The sequence below is a fragment of the Theobroma cacao genome, chromosome 6 (assembly GCF_000208745.1).
Source record: "Theobroma cacao cultivar B97-61/B2 chromosome 6, Criollo_cocoa_genome_V2, whole genome shotgun sequence".
Taxonomy (NCBI): domain Eukaryota; kingdom Viridiplantae; phylum Streptophyta; class Magnoliopsida; order Malvales; family Malvaceae; genus Theobroma; species Theobroma cacao.
This window is the reverse complement of record NC_030855.1, coordinates 21,085,956-21,102,807: the sequence shown is the minus strand read 5'-3', so window position 1 is coordinate 21,102,807 and position 16,852 is coordinate 21,085,956. Positions and strand designations below refer to the sequence as shown.

The 16,852-nt window shown below is 36.0% G+C and overlaps 3 protein-coding genes across 4 annotated transcripts; all 3 read left to right on the top strand.

The window, feature by feature from the left end:
* Nucleotides 514-3,054, top strand: LOC18596369. 2 transcript variants are annotated; one of them, XM_007024796.2, is made up of 6 exons: nt 514-903; nt 1,015-1,130; nt 1,522-1,632; nt 1,714-1,864; nt 2,243-2,514; nt 2,673-3,054. In XM_007024796.2, exons 1-6 carry the CDS (start codon nt 613-615, stop codon nt 2,914-2,916), a joined length of 1,185 nt encoding a protein of 394 aa, XP_007024858.2. In that variant the 5' UTR covers nt 514-612; the 3' UTR covers nt 2,917-3,054. The 2 variants fall into 2 exon arrangements, with proteins under 2 accessions (XP_007024858.2, XP_017978187.1); XM_018122698.1 differs by lacking the exons at nt 514-903; nt 1,015-1,130 and adding an exon at nt 1,296-1,389.
* On the top strand, nt 5,448-12,004 carry LOC18596368 (probable phospholipid-transporting ATPase 4). Its single transcript, XM_018122714.1, has 11 exons — nt 5,448-6,125; nt 6,393-7,885; nt 7,994-8,104; nt 8,333-8,609; nt 9,265-9,353; nt 9,519-9,603; nt 9,986-10,195; nt 10,354-10,479; nt 10,722-10,820; nt 10,901-11,092; nt 11,202-12,004. Exons 1-11 carry the CDS (start codon nt 5,715-5,717, stop codon nt 11,862-11,864), a joined length of 3,756 nt encoding a protein of 1,251 aa, XP_017978203.1. The 5' UTR covers nt 5,448-5,714; the 3' UTR covers nt 11,865-12,004.
* LOC18596366 lies at nt 12,518-16,582 on the top strand. Its single transcript, XM_007024792.2, has 4 exons — nt 12,518-12,754; nt 12,845-12,947; nt 14,511-14,694; nt 16,153-16,582. The coding sequence occupies exons 1-4, from the start codon at nt 12,671-12,673 to the stop codon at nt 16,235-16,237; spliced, it is 456 nt and encodes a 151-aa protein (XP_007024854.2). The 5' UTR covers nt 12,518-12,670; the 3' UTR covers nt 16,238-16,582.

Sequence of the window (16,852 nt, the reverse complement as noted above, 5' to 3'; positions counted from 1 at the left end):
GGAATGCCTAAAACAAAATTTTAGTTAGTTTACATAAGCCCATGCCCATGGAATGTTACAATTTTCCCCGTTACAAACCCAGGCCATATTCCACGTACGAAACGGTCCCTAAGGGCTTCTTACTTTGAGCCGGGGCTATTACGGGCCAAAACAAGGCCCACAAGGGTCACGTGGTTTAAAAGGCTTTCGTCCAACCTAAGTCCATTAAATATGGGCCGATCTTGTCAATTCTTTTTTAAAGCTGCCTGGCCCAATCAAAATATTAATTCTTACACTTACGCAGAGCTAAACCATAGAAGCAGTATTATAGTAATAGTACCGTTTCTTCTTATTATATACAAGTAGTAGTTTTTATCGTTTTCTGTCATTTATATGCACATGTCTTGGAGTTTAATACGGTAAGTATAAGGAATTTATGTACATAATATAACATAGCCTGAAGAAAACAAGAAAAAGAAGTTAATATATATATGTGAAAAATAAACAAAAGAAAGAAGTCCAATGTCACAATGATAAAGGATTGCACACAGCACACATCTGATTATTTCCCTTCTAGAGAATCTAAAGCGAACTTTTCGAGGATTTCAAGAGCGGCAGAGTCTGTAAACAAATATGCAAAAAGTTGGACAGAAAAAGTCAATGTCTTCCTCGTACATGCCGTGGAGATCTTCTGCCACTAACAGGAGACAAACTCAACCCACTGACAATCCCAGGAATCCTGGACCCATCTTTCCCGACCTAGGTCCGGCTCCGAGTCCAAAACCCATCATTCGCTTGCTCGCGTTTGGGCTCATCATATTTCTCGGCCTCCTCCAATTCTTACCCGCTTCCCATTTCCGCCACCCCTCGGACCCTCTCAGAAATTGGGTCCCGCTTAACCCCCACTCCTCTCCTTCTTCCACTGTAAGTCCAATTTTCTCTTTGTCAGTTCTTGTTCTTCCTGTCAATAATTATAAATCCCGACGTTTTTTTCTGTTTCCTTTCTTTTTTTTTGTTTCAATATTATCAAAATAGTCAAAGAGTGAAGGAAGCTATGAAGAGGACGGTATAGTACATGTTGTTTCATGGATGGAATGTTTGGACCTTAAAGTGCTGGCAGTTCTTGCCAACTCAACTCTTTCGAGTTCAAGGTATCAAAGTTGCTCTGGTTTCAACTCTCTTGGCTTTTTGGGGTGCCAACATTAATTTTGAATTTCATGTGACCATTGAATGATCCTTAGAGCAATGCAGAACTAAGCATTTTAAATAAGCAATAGGCGTTTCCCCTTTTTCCCCTTTTTTTTTTTAATTTTTTTGTTACCATAAAGATTTTGACTTCAACATTTGAGGCTTAACTTCACTCAAAATCTGCAAGACCATGATTGATTATAATGATCAGAATTTGCTCATGTAAGATCCCTTGGATACAATCGAAGTTTTGTGCTTATTGCAATCCTATTAAATTGGTGGACATACACTGATGGTTAACACCAACTTTTCTGCTTTTCCTTACTCATTTTTCTGTGCTTTCTTAATATCCAGATATCCAGACCTAGTTCATTTTCATTTCTTTACACCTGAAGGGAATAAAGACAAAGTTTCCTTTTATAAGTTGAAAGTATTATTTCCACATTCAAACCTTGAACTTCATGGGTAAGATATTGGTTTTTCTGTTTTATACACACTTGCAAAGTCCATCTCTTGATTCTTATTGATGTTATTATCAAAATGTAGGCAAGAGGAAGTGAAAGAAATAATTAGGATTGCAACTTCTGAGGCAGAATATGCCAGGTTCAATTTTGAGGAAATTGTACCTTTTATTATACCAAGTGTCCACCAGTCACTGAGAAAATTCATATATGCTTCACCCGATCTAATATTGAAGGTTGGTTCCTTCTTTCCCATCTTAATTTACTTGCGAACAAATTACTTAATTTCTGAAGTCTCTTCCTGAGCTTCTTCTCTCCCTGTTTGCAACATTGAACACTTTCACATATGATGGCATTCTTATGCAACAGAAATAAATTCTATGTTGTCTCTAACCATAGTTTAGTTGTTCGGTGCTTAACTTACCCAGAGGGGCAGTTACATGCGTGCAGGGTTTGATAGTCAATTAATTTATGTCATCTGACGGTATTAGCGGTTGAACATAATTACATTAAGTGAGAAAATCTCGCACGCAAATCAGTATCAATTTGCTATTTTCTTATTGGGATGGCAATTTCTTGGTATTTGTTTTTATCATACTCTGCTTCTATCGCAGGGAAGAGTAGAAGAACTAACTGGAATTGACTTAAGCACCCATGCTATTGCTGCTGCTGCTGAGGACTGCTCTAAAAGGCTGAACAGCTACGTGAACTCAGATGTTTTGGATGCTATTCAAAGATCGGCCTCAAAGCCATGGGTATCCGTGACACCTTATGTGAAGGATGCATGTATGCCTGACTTAAGTTTGCTTGTGATTGATGCAAGGAAATTGCAGGAGTTTTTGGAGGCTGTCTTATGGTGGAGTAAAGTTCTGAATTGGAGTGGCAGGTTTCTTATTCTTCCCTTCTGCTGGTTACTACTAATGATAATATTTACAATTGGTGGTGATCTGCCATAAAATTCTTCATAAAAGATGCTATAATTACTTTAGTTATTCTCTTCAAAGATTGTTTTACTTTTACCTTTTGTGTGTTTATAATATGCAGGAGCAGTAAAAGAAATCCAGCAATAGCATTAGCACTCTACAACAGATATCTGAAGCTTTCAAATTCCTGGTTGGTGAAGGAACCAGCATCACTAGAAATCACAGAAAAGAGTATGGTCATTCATTATGATGGGCCCAAGGTTGTTTGCCCTGAATTTAGAAATGACACCATCCCGGAGTCATCTCATGGCAATTTATGGATGAAGTACCTTCCTTCGATGTCAAATCAGATCTTGGTCAGCTAGAATACCATATGTGTGCCATTCTTGTAGAATTCTAAAGCTGAATGGCTTCAATGTCATGTATCATGTGGCCTTAAATGCATAAGCCAAATCAAGCACAAGGACATTGATAGCAGCCATTTATTGAAAGTGCATTTTTTATCTTGTTAAACTGAACACGCTGGGTTCTATGGTTTGTGATCTTTGATGTATTTAAGCAATGTAGATATAACTAATGCTCTATTCAATGAGTTTGTGCTTATGCTTAATTTGAAGTTCAATGTAAATTCAATACTGTCTTATAATAGGCATACAACATTACTTTTACTTGAGTTAAAAATTTGTACATGGGTTCTTCTTCAAGCGTTGGCAACTGACTTCTGTTTTAGTTGAGTAATATTACCTAAGAAGTCAGGTGATGACTTAAAAGCACATGATCTCGGTACTTTGTAGTTTTGGGTTGTTATTGTTTGATGTGCTCGATACTGGATTTAGAACAAATTGTTCTTTTGCGGTAGGACATTAATTACTGCTGATCAGGTAGTAGAAAATATAGCTTTACTCTGCTATATATCTGATTTAAAGTTCCCAAAGGGACATTATGGTTGATGATTAATTTGGAAATGTTACCTCGATGCTGCTAGAACATCATTTGGCGCTAAATCTAGCAAGCAAAGATTACTTCCTTCAATAATCAATTGTTGCAACTCTTGCAATAAATAAATATCTGATGCTTAAAAGGGCATTTCCTAATTAAATCGCTTATGGAGAAGCTGTTTTGTGCGTTAGGTACAATTAATAGGATAAGATATTATTTCTGGGTCTTAATTACTATAACAAATTACAAATGCTTTGAGGGTATTAATTTATTGAGATTATTATTTTGGAAAATATATATCATCGTTTCACAATTATAATCAGTTAGTATAGAAGGTATTTGGTCGTATTTCCGATATTAATTTATTTTCTCTTACTTGAGAAGTCATTCGGCATGTCAATGACATCAATAACATGTTTCCAAAGAGCGCATGCCACCGTGGCCATCCGGCAACCCAAATGAGCTCCATAGGACCATAGCTCAAGGCCAAGAGTATCTACAAATTCGCAACTTAATTTCCTATTGCAGCGGCATTAGATGCTTAGATAGAAGCCGGCTTACCTAGCTGCAATTGCTCTGTCCAGATGTCCTTGTTTAGCTACCCATGCAATAAGTTAGAATCCGTCAATAAATTTATCATACATTTACGTTGGGACCAATTGTTTTGACTACTTATCACCTTGCTGCCTTGTGTCTTCATCTATTTCCCATGGAGGTTTTAGTTGCATTGGTACTTAATATCATTTAATATATAACCGTTACACTCAAAGTCTGTTTACTTGTTTAATTAGTTGTTGAGGTTTTTAGCAATTCGGCAAGCTCTATGCAAAAGCTCCCCTTTTATCTTTTGTCTAGGCTCTCCGCAAAGCTCCTTGACAAGAGCGGCATTGAATGAACCTGGATATAATAAATACACATGAATTCAAAAGATTACCCTTTTCTACACTTGGACTGCTTCTCAATCCTATTCCCAACAAATCGGTCGCCTTCTCTTTGCCAGAAACAGTACATTTTTTTTTTTGGTTTGAGATGTGGAAAAGTTAAACAATAGATCATTTCAAGTTTATGCAGCTGCTGAGGCCTGTTAGGAATCTGTATTCTGTTTTGTTTTTCCTTTTTCTTTGGGGAGAGGTCAATGGGGTCTCAATATTCCTAGTTTTCAACTAAGGGGACGTAAATTTCTTCCATTATTCTGAAGCAACTCGAGTATTGTCCATGTGGCCACCGAGCCACAGTTTATGATAATTTCTTTGTCCACTTTGATTTGTACATTGCTTGACAATGGAATTTTAAATTTTAAGGAATAATTCAACAGCTTTGGAGGATGCCCAGGGTAACATACAGATATTTTATGAATATAATAAAACACGGACGATTCTATGGAATTATTTGTCTTGAGGCCCAGAGGGTTGGTTGACATTCAAGAAAGAGAATGTAATAAAACATGAAATAGATCGTTTTATGAATGTAAAAACTCGAATCTAGAGGCACATCAGCACGATGGTTTAATTATGCTGTTCTTTTTTTGTAATGAGTAATCAGTGGACGGTAAGATGCTCTTGGACACCTTGAAGTTGACCAACTGGTTTTGGTTTGAAGAAAAAAAAAAAAAAGAGTAAAAAACCTTCCCAAGATTCAATTCTCGAATCTAGAGGCTATTCTAATTGATCCAGTAAAATCAAGTTGATTAGCTTCCTTGAACTTGCAGTTACCATGTGTTTCTGACCTTTTTGGGTATTTTGAAGTACACTGAAAGGTAAGATCGATTTGCATGTATGGCTCTCATGGAAGGCTGACATTTCTTAGGATCAGGGAGGAAAATGTTATTAATCCGTGACACGCGGCTAATTGAAGGCCCGCTAGATCTAGGAAAGTCCAAAGTTCAGCATTGGAAGTCTCTCTCTCTCTCTCAGAAAGTACAAAGACAGAATTACATAAAAATAAGAGCAGGGACGGTTAAGAAAAGACAGAACTTCGATGAATATTATTTAGTTGTCTGATGCTTGATTGTACATGCTAGATACATATCTACGATGACAATGGTTGGAATCTGTGGTTTCTTTGTTGAAGGGGCCAGGTCCGTCTGTGGGATGAGCAAAAAACATCACATGGTTGGGCACTAAGATCATGAATCAGTCAATATGATTTCCATTGCCTTTTCACTTAGTTGAGGAGGAAATGATAAACTGTTGAAGAGGGGAGTTGAACTTGGGAACTTGGTACGATGGCAGCCTCATCCAGGAGAAGGAAGGGGAAGGTTAGATGGAGCAAACTGTATACTTTTGCATGCTTGCGGCCATCAACATCCGAACCATCTTCCGCTCAAGAGCTCATCTGCCAGCCAGGATTTTCTCGGGTGGTTTTCTGCAACGAACCTCACCTGCACAAGAGAAAGCCTTTCAAGTACCCTCACAACTACATATCCACAACTAAATACAACGTTCTGACTTTCCTTCCAAGAGCACTTTTTGAGCAGTTCAGAAGAGTTGCCAATTTCTATTTTCTATTGGCAGCAGTTCTGTCGCTTCTTTCTCTGGCTCCTTTTTCACGAGCAAGTTTGATCGCTCCTTTGGTGTTTGTGGTGGGAATCAGCATGCTCAAAGAGGCAGTGGAAGATTGGCATAGATTTTTGCAGGTAACTTCAAGCTAAACATGTCACTTCTTTTAGGCCTATATTTGTTTCTATTCAACTCTCCTAATCTGTTGTTTCGTACTCTTCCAACATTTGAAGTTTTACATGATTTCTCCACTATGGATTTTTTTATTTATTTGAAATATTCTTTCATTTGATTTCTCTGGAAAATTATCTGGTCTGATAAGCTTCCTGAACAATTTTCTTTCATCGTCTATATCTGTCCTTGACAATTACATAGTTATCACGTTATTTGAAAACTGTTTGCAGGATTTGGACGTAAACAATCGAACTGTAAAGGCTCATGCGAGCAGTGGAGTATTTGTAGATAAGTTGTGGAAGGAACTTCGGGTAGGAGATGTTGTAAAGGTTAATAAAGATGAATATTTTCCAAGTGATCTTCTTTTAATATCTTCCAGCTATGAGGATGGTGTTTGTTATGTAGAGACCATGAACCTTGATGGAGAAACGAATCTGAAAATTAAAAGATGCTTAGAAGCCACTCTTTCTTTGAATGAGGATGAAGAATTCAGGAATTTCAAGGCCATTGTCCGATGTGAGGATCCGAATCCTAATCTTTACACCTTTGTGGGGAATTTAGAGTTTGAGAATAGATCATATCCCTTGTGCCCTTCCCAAGTGCTTTTAAGAGATTCAAAACTCCGAAACACTGATTACATTTATGGAGTGGTAATCTTTAGTGGACATGATACCAAGGCAGTTCGGAACTCCACAAGGTCACCATCTAAACGTAGCCGGATGGAGAGAATAATGGATCGCATTATCTACCTTCTTTTTTCAATTCTTCTGCTGGTTTCCTTGGTTTCCTCCATTGGATCTTCGCTGTTTTTGAGGCACCACATGGTTGATTGGTGGTACCTTCAGTTGCGAGATGACAATAAGGTCCATGACCTTGATGCCTCCAACCAGAAAAAAGATAATGATAAATTCTTCAATCCATCAAAGCCGGTAAAATCTGCTAGTTTACAGTTCATACGGGCCCTCATATTGTATGGCTACTTAATCCCCATTTCGTTGTATGTCTCCATTGAAGTTGTCAAAGTTTTACAAGCAATGCTTATTAATAAGGATATAGAAATGTATGATGAAGCAACACTCAAGTCAGTTCAAGCCCGGACTTCAAATTTAAATGAAGAACTTGGTCAGGTAGAAATGATACTGTCAGATAAAACTGGGACTTTGACATGTAATCAGATGGAGTTCAGGAAATGCTCAATTGCTGGAATTTCATATGGTGGTGATGTAACTGAAGTTGACCTTGCTGCATCAAAAAGAATGAATGTTGATTTTGAGGCAAGTCAGCTCAGTATTGATGAGTCTGATAGAATAAGCCAAAGCTATGAAGAATTTGAGTTCTCAGTATCCGATTTTAGTGCTAAGAAGGCTGTTCTCGGATGCCGAGAAGTTCTGGATAATACAAATAAAGGGAATTCAAGACTTTCCGAGGAGGAATCTGTTATCAAGGGTTTCAACTTTAGAGATGACAGGCTTTTGAACAAGAACTGGATACATGGATCCAATTCATCAGAAATTACAATGTTCTTTAGAGTTATGGCTTTGTGTCATACAGGCATACCTATTGAAGATGATAAAATCATTAAGCTAAGGTATGAAGCAGAGTCACCAGAAGAAGTAGCTTTTCTCGTTGCCTCGCAAGAGTTTGGGTTCCAATTTTTCAGAAGAACACAATCAGTGATGGTTCTTAAGGAGTTTGACCCCTCTTCTAGGATGGAGGTGGAAAGGTACCTTTTGTTTTTACAACATTTACTTTGCTTCTGAAATTTTCCTTATGCTTGAAGTAGTATCTTTCAAATTGTAATGCTTAAATACGATATCAACGTTATCTTCAGGGAGTACAAGCTACTTAATCTTTTGGAGTTCAGTAGTTCGCGAAAGAGGATGTCTGTGATAGTGAGCAACGAAGATGGTCAGATATTTCTATTTTGCAAAGGTGCAGACAGGTATATCTCTCAGTCCAGTTGAATTTCACAGTGCTACTCCAACAACAATTTTCCATGCCAAAGCAACTTTACATACAGAAGATAGTGACTAGCAATTAAGTTAATGACATTATCTTCTTTCTGTATCTTGTTGATTAGCTTTAATAATTGAATTTTCATAACTTAAGGATCAACTCAATTGAAATCAATGTCTCTTATCTCATATTTTTTGTATTGGTTGGATTTCAGCATAATCTTCGATAGACTAGCTGATAATGGTAGGACTTATGAGCAAGCAACAACTTCGCACCTTTCAAATTATGCAGAAGATGGTCTTCGCACTCTAGCATTCGCTTACAGGACAGTTGAGGCAGCTGAGTATGAATGTTGGAATACTATATTTACGCAAGCCAAAACCACAATTGGTCCTGAAAGAGAGGAATTACTAGAGAAAGCATCAGAAATGATAGAAAAGGACTTAATCTTATTGGGGGTTGTAGCTGTTGAAGACAAGTTGCAAAAAGGGGTTAGTTATCTCCCTCTTTTGTGAGCATCTCTATGTGTTTCTGCTTGTGTTGAAGAGAAGAGAATCTGGAGAAAGCATCTGACCTACTGAAAACTTGGTACTAGTTATATTTTGGGGTTGCAGCTATCCTCTATTGCGCATGTTCTCAAGCTTAAACCTAGTTAATTTTTGTAGATCACAGAAAAACTTCAGTAAAAAGGACTATTCAATTGGTCTAGTAAACAAGCCAGAAGGTGGTTTTCACCCATTAAGAGCAATTAAATTTGAAGAGACATTGAAATTATTTAAAACCTTTCCCCTTAAATTGGTGGTTATTTGTTATTTAAATTCTTTAGTCATTTATAAACACAGCTTTGTTGACTGCTCAATCAGAAAATGCCACTAGAAGTGACAGGAACATTATGACTCCATTTATAATAAAAATTTGTTGGCTAATTCTGATTCTCCAGGATGTAAGCAAAATGAAAACTGTTATGATTCTAATTGTTGCGTGCGCTGTGAATTTCAATGGACCATCTGCAGCACTCTGCTTGTTGCCTTTGCCAGTTGATCTACCAGGAAGAGATTTCTTTGAGACTCAAAACTGCATTTTGTTTGCATAATTCAACATCAGTTCCCCGCAACTCACTGCTTGTTTCATTTACAAACATTCTAGGTTCCAGAGTGCATAGATAAACTTGCTCAAGCAGGGTTGAAAGTATGGCTGCTCACTGGTGACAAGAGGGAGACGGCAATAAATATAGGGTGAGGCTTATCAGAATTCCATATCTTTCTGCATTCTTTTGATTTAGAAAGAAAGAAAGTATCATATCAAATTGAAAATTAGTACTAATACTTCTTTGTTTGGTTTTTTTGCTTTGCCTTACTTAACTACATTGATTTGTTATTGCTTTTCCCCAATTTTGGCAGATTTGCTTGCAGCTTACTCCGTCAGGATATGAAACAATTCCATTTGAGTTTGAGCAGAGAAGCAGAGTCTAACAACCAAGTAAAGGTAAAAGTTAAACTTGAATAGGCATTATCTTATATCATATGCTTGTATGTGATCACCCTCCATATCAATTCTGAAAACAGAGAAAATAGCATAGACACTTTTGATCTTTGTCCAAACTTCAAAAATTTCCTTTTCAGTACCAGCTCTTTTTACCTTTCAATTGTAATCTCTCAAGCCATATGAAGCACTACTCAAATCTGATTTTTGGTTCTACTTTACACGTTCATAGGCACTAGGCATTTTATTCTAAAGAATGTTCATGGTATTATTAGAATGACATTTTGCTGAGGCTTCTTCAAAACGATATCTAATTAATGCATTATCTTGCGGAATTGGTAAAAGTTGGGGTTGGTAATAACATGACCTCTATCTAGCCTTGCAGGCTATGAAAATAGATATTTTGCACCAAATTGAAAGTTCTTACAAAGTCATGTGTCAAGAAAGAAACAAAGAGGCTCCATTTGCTTTGATTGTGGATGGAAAAGCTCTTGAAGTTGCTTTGAGAGGTGATGTGAAGGATCAGTTCTTACAATTGGCTGTTAATTGTGCTTCTGTCATATGCTGCCGAGTGTCCCCGAAGCAGAAAGCTCTGGTATGGTTTGTCTTTGTTTGCTATTACTTTCTGAAAGCGATTTGTTTGAATAATATTTGAATTAGGAGCTAATTCAATATTCATCTTCAAATGATACGATTTTCATCAGTTACACTTTCTAATATTCTCTAATTAGAGCTTAAACCTGTCTATGACAGATCACTCGATTGGTAAAGGAATATACTGGCAGAACAACTCTTGCAATCGGAGATGGGGCAAATGATGTTGGCATGATTCAAGAAGCTGATATTGGAGTTGGGATCAGTGGTATGGAGGGAATGCAGGTAATGTTTCAGAATTCATTTTGATCAATATTGGCAAGGAATCTTTAGGCTTCAGCATTAATTTTCAGTTCCATTTTTAGTCATGAACTTTGGTTGGTGAACATAAAATCTGTAACAAGTTTTCCTCAAGAATAAAATATACTAGAAGGATATAAAGGATATATGGATGAAGCGCAATAAAGATGCAAAGATGCAGATCCTACTAGAGCTAAAAGTTCTTTTTCTTGGATTATCACTTACAGGCAGTCATGGCTAGTGACTTCTCACTACCTCAATTTCGATTCCTGGAGAGATTACTTATAGTTCATGGGCATTGGTGTTATCAGAGAATAGCAAAGATGGTAAATCTTTAATTTCTATTAAATTTTAGTTAACGTGTATACATAGCGTATTTGTTAATGTTTATGGCGACTTGTTATAGGTTCTGTACTTTGTCTACAAGAATGTTGCATTTGGCCTCACCCTATTCTACTATGAATTATACACAAGTTTCTCTGGGGAGGTCTTGTACAATGATTGGTATATGACAATGTTCAATGTGATGCTGACATCCTTGCCTGTCATAGCATTAGGAGTCCTGGAACAGGATGTTTCATCAGATGTATGCTTGCAGGTAAAGTATATAATTACCTCCACAAAAAGGTTGATCTCACAAACACCAATAGATTTTCTTAACTAAAAAAGCTTCTCTTAACACTTCTGTTTCTTCTGAAATGAAACAGTTTCCAGCCCTTTATCAGCAAGGGCCAAGGAATGTTCATTTCAGCTGGAGCCGCATCATTGGCTGGATATTGAATGGGGTGGTAACTTCTCTAGTCATATTCCTGGCAAACATTTACATCCTTTCTCCTAGTGCATTCCGACAAAATGGATATGTAGCAGATATCAATTCTCTTGGTGCCATAACATACACCTGCATAATCTGGACAGTCAATTGTCAAATTGCTCTAATCACAAGCCACTTCACTTGGATCCAACATCTCTCCATATGGGGCAGCATCTTGTTATGGTACATTTTCTTGATACTCTATGGTGCATTGCCTCCATATGTATCAGGGAACGCATTTCAGGTCTTCATTGAAGATATTGGACCAGCACCCTTGTATTGGATTGTTACCTTGCTCGTCGTCATTGTTTCTCTTCTTCCTTACTTCGCACATATTGTCATTCAAAGATCATTTTATCCCATGGACGATCATATCATCCAAGAAATGAAGTACTGCTTCAAGAAAGATATCGTCAGAAATAATCAAATGTGGTTAAGAGAGCAAAGAAACTCCCAGAGATCTACTCACATTGGTTTTTCAGCAAGAGTTGATGCAAAAGTCTTGTCGTTCAAAGAACAATTGCATCAAAAGAATTATCAATTTACAGATGATCTGTGACAAACAGCCCAACATATACATCAATGACCAGCAGTACCCTTTTCCTAATACTACTTTCCTTTTGCTTTTGCTTTTTGTAGGAATGATATCAAACTTCCTCATTCTTTAATTCATTCAAGGATTTGAAAGTAAAATTCCAAATTTTGTTTTCTCTGCAATGATCTTTGTCTCTGTCTTTTCCTTTATATTTCAGCCATTAATAGATAAATAAAAGAAACTAAACATATTCACATTATATTTCTTCCAATACTATATATATATATGCATATCTGCTCAAAATCATATATAGAAGTTAAAGTTAAACAAATTGAAACATAAGGATTACTTTATACTATAATGAACAACATAAAATTACCAAAACATTCATAAAAATATTGTGTTACATTTGATTATTACTTTTGGCTATTTTTATACATTAATATATTCACTAAAAAAAGTGGGTTTTTCTTCTTAAAGTCTTCACTTGTAATAAAAACAAAAAAAAATAATCACGTTCAACTCAAAAATTTGCTAATAAATTATTAATATTACAAATGCTTTTGGGAGATCCAATTGAAACTTTAATGGGCTCAAAGCCCAATTTCATAATCCAGAATAACCTCTTTGTTAGGCCCAAACTATTAAGACCTGAAAAAACCTAAGCCGTCTTCTTCGATTCTCCTTTTGACTCTGCATAGGTTTTATAAAGCTTCAACGAAAGGAAGAATACAGAAAAAGAAAAGAAAAACCTGTGCCGAACTTTTCCATTATACTCCTGCCATTGTAACTCTAAACACAAAATAAATAAAATTTTTCGTTCCATTTATATGGGTGAGAAAGAAGAAGAAGTTTTAGGAAATAATAGCATTGAAGATGTCAGTTGGCTTTGTTCCCTTTCAGAATCCGAGCTTGTGAGTTTTCTTTTTCTCTTTCTCTTTGTTTAATGAAAATCTGTATGTAAATTGAGGATTAACCCAAATCAATCTGAACCCAATTTGCAGGATTTGTTGATTAGCTTAAAGATGCTAGCCATGAAACGTGCAAGGGTAATTGGGCATGTACAGCTAGCCAAGAATTTTGATTTGAAGATGCTTCGAGCCCTTGGTACTTTTTTTTACATTTGTTTCTTTTTCTGCTTCAAACTTGCCTTAATTTGATAATTTTCTTTGATGGGTTGTTTCTTCGTTTACGGTTCTTTTTTTTTATTATTTTTATAAGCTTGCGGTTCTTTTTAATGCTGTTTTGAGAGTTTTGGATTTTTTATCATTGCATGTTGGGTTGTTTCATGTCTGTGCTTAGCTAATGCAACCATTATTGTGAAAAGATAGTGGCATTGGCTCCTTCATAGAGTCTTACTGGTTGCGACATTCAGCACTTTTTAGAGTGAAATTTAAGTTCTGTAGTTTGTCAATGCTTGTTATTTATTTTCTTTTTTGAATTGTTAATATCATTTTGGGACAATCAGATTACATCTTTTGGGGTCTGAACGTGAGCATTTTATCCATTTTTTTTTCATCATGCTGCCACCCCTTTTTGTGTTTTCAGAAAAATATTTTCAAATACAATCAGAGTATCCTTTGTATTAGTAGACGGAGCTGATATATAGGAGCTTAAACACAATTGTTTGTTGAAATGTTAATTATGTTTTTGTTCATCAGCTACTAACAAGATAAACGATCGACAAAAGTTTCACCTTCTCTGCTAATCATGTATTTAGCATTTTTATTTAACACTATTGATAATCTTCTTTTGCGCTCATGTGCTCGATGTTTAAAGGAAAACTGCAGTGGTTAACTAAGTGATACTGTATTGGCGTGTAGACTAGACCTGCTTTTTCTATCAATTCCTCTTAAGAAGCCATTTTGATCCAAGAATAACTGTTCATAGTGGTGATTGAGGTCTTGTAACAGTACATTGACTGTCTTTTGTTAGGATTCTTTAAATTGCATCCTTTTATTATAGAGGTGTAAACTAAGTTAATATATGGAACTCCTTGCAGAAAAAAGTAAATTATTGTATTCTACGGTTTGTATTATTTATGTTACTGTCTGTCCTTTAGGTGAATTCAATTATACATCCCTGCAGTTGGTTGCTTCATTGACGCCTTGAATGATATCAATTTATTTTGCCAAAACATCTCCACCTGAGTAGTGTCTCATATGATCTTGTGTTTGACTTGTTGGGGACTCGCACAATCCAAGTGCGATCACATTTTAGAATTTCAGAAGATCTATATGCCCTAAATCTTTTTCTGTTTACTCAAATGAGATTCATAAGCTAGGAATAGTTTAGGCACTGATTATGGAGCAGCAATCTTGTTTTTTATTTAAACTTCACATTGGGGATTTAAGTTGAACCAACATTTGGAGATGCTTTTTAAAAGCTTTTTTTTTTTTAATCTTTATTTTGGCTTTATTTGCTAGGCGATTTTGGATGGCATATCATAGTGCTTTTGGTGAGAATGTAGTAGGTTTTAATCCTAGACCCTTGTATATTTACCACTTTTGCATCTCTGTTCTCTGGGCTCTTGCAATATTTCAGTTTCTCTGTTCTCTGTTATGAATCTAGCCTCTGGATTTTGCTTGTTATTCCACTATATGTATAGTTGATTTTGATCCTTAAATTTCGAAATTTTTTCGCTGACCAGTTCTTCTGAACTTTTTTCAGGATTCATTTTGATGGAATATCTCAAAGAAAAGGTTAAGGACTCATCAATTGTTTGTGGTGTGGCTGAGTCTGCTGCATTTATTGATAGTTCCAATTTATTAAAATCTAAGCTTGATGATATGATGAGCATTGAAGAGCTAAAGGAAGGTATTGCGATTAAGACAAGAAAGGAATTTTGCAAAAGGTATGTTTAAGATTCTCCTTTTGAATTTAGTTTTAAATTTTCTCATTAAGAGTGCATCTAAGATTTTTGTACCAATAGTCAGCATCTTCTTCACTATGGTAATTAGCTGTTAGGTTTATGATGAAGTATAAATTAGTTTTGTTTTAATGTTACCTAGAAATCTGAGAAGGATATTGCAGAAGTCACAATCAAAATAATGTTAGGTTTCATTTGATAAGCAGGAAAAATAGCTTCCGGAAGCCATTTTCCGCATTTTGTGATGTTTGGATGTCAAAAATTGACATGGTCAACCAGAATCGGATTTCTGGTCAACAGCAAAAAGGCCCAAAATTAAGGAAATTGTCTTCAATTTTTTTAGAACGAAAGACAATATCCAAGAGCCAAAGGTTCTTTGCCTTTGCACCTAAACCCCCAACCTTCTTTACCCAATGCCAGCAAACCCCCACACCACGTCCTTTCGCTTCGCCTTTCTCCTTCCTTCCCATCTTCTGATCTCCCTTTCCTTCTCCCTTGTTTGCTTCTCTTCCTCCGTCAAGTGCCCTTCCACTTGTTGCTCTCTCAAAAGGCTATTTCTCACATTACTCGTCTCCCTCACCATTGCTTCCTGCACCATCACTGTTAGGCTTACCAGTGACGGTTTTGCAATACCAGTAGGTCAGCATGTTCCTTCATCTCTTTGCTCTAAAGCAGCCCTCCAGATCCCTAAATCTCCTTCATTTCAACCTTTTTTCTTTAATAAAAAAAAATCTTAGAGCACAATCACATAAACTACCAAGAGGAGCATCATTTTTTAATTGGATTTACACTGATTTGGGTGATGGGTATATATTGAGATTTTATGATTTACTGCAACCGAAATTTGAGTTCAAATTGAGTAATTTTTTGTATGATTTCTTTTGACTGGAAGATGGAAATGGTGATGTAAATAGGAGAAGATTTTCTACTGTTTTTTTTTTAAAGAATTTATATTCTGTAAATCTGCTGGTGCTTAAGATTGTGATTGGTGATTTAGAAAATGTTTGGCTGTTAGTTATGTGCTTACAATAGTAGCACTGGACAGTGATGATAAAAGTTTTCTGGCAAATGCCGGACACAAGAAAATACTTGTTGGAAAATGCTTTCATACTGAAAATAATTTTGTTTTAGAAATCCATTTTGGTTTTTCAAAGGGAGCCTTAGTTAAGATGAACCCTAAGTTACAACCAAAAGATGATGGAGATTGTAATATGGAACTTTGATAGAATGTGGAAAGCTGTCCCAAACAAGGAATTAGTTTAATATTTGTCTTCAATACCGAAGAAGTTCAGTTTTGTGAATACATGAACGAGTCTCATGTTTATTTTGTCTTGTAATAATTTGGTGCCTTTGGAATGCGCTGGGCTTAAGTCTCATGATCAGTTTTTTAGTTCTCTGATTTTTTTTTTTTTGGTTTGTGTTGGCTCATATTCTTGTACAAAGACCACGTGAGAAGGATGCGGCAAATAGAAGTAGTAAAAGACCTAGATCATCATCAGATCTGAAAGAAGGAACTGAAAGCTGCTAGTCAAAGATCAGGACATCTGATCTCATCAAAGTTGAAGAAACAAAGCATGTCATAACTGATGAGGTTGATGATCAAGAGATGGTTGCATTCTTCTCAAAATTCCTTGTTGGCTACGCTGTGTCAATTTTTTGCAGTCATTTCTTTTATTTTCCCAAAAGTTTATAATCTACAAAATAATATTGTATATTTTTCAGCCGATGTTCATCGATTATATAGCAGAGTTTCATGGGAAAGGAGCTTAGTTTAAGAAAGGGGATTTTGAAGTTTGATCATGTAATTTGCTAAATGCTGTGGAGTATGGACGAGGGTGAGCATCTATATATAAATCCGCTTCTTTTTGGGTCCGCTTGAGATCTTGAATTATTTGGATTGGGATTTGGAATCCAAATCCATTGTTTGGTGAAGTCCAAATCTAGAATTTGGAAATTACGTGTTTAAAATCTTGAATTTCAAATCCAATAAGCATCCAAACATTGAATTTCGACTTTTAAGAATTTTAAATAATCAAAATATTTTAAAAATAAAAATCTAAATCCAAATTAAAATTTCTGAATATAACTAACTTATGTGATTATAAATTTGTTTAATATTGTGTACAGAACCAACCCTTTCCAA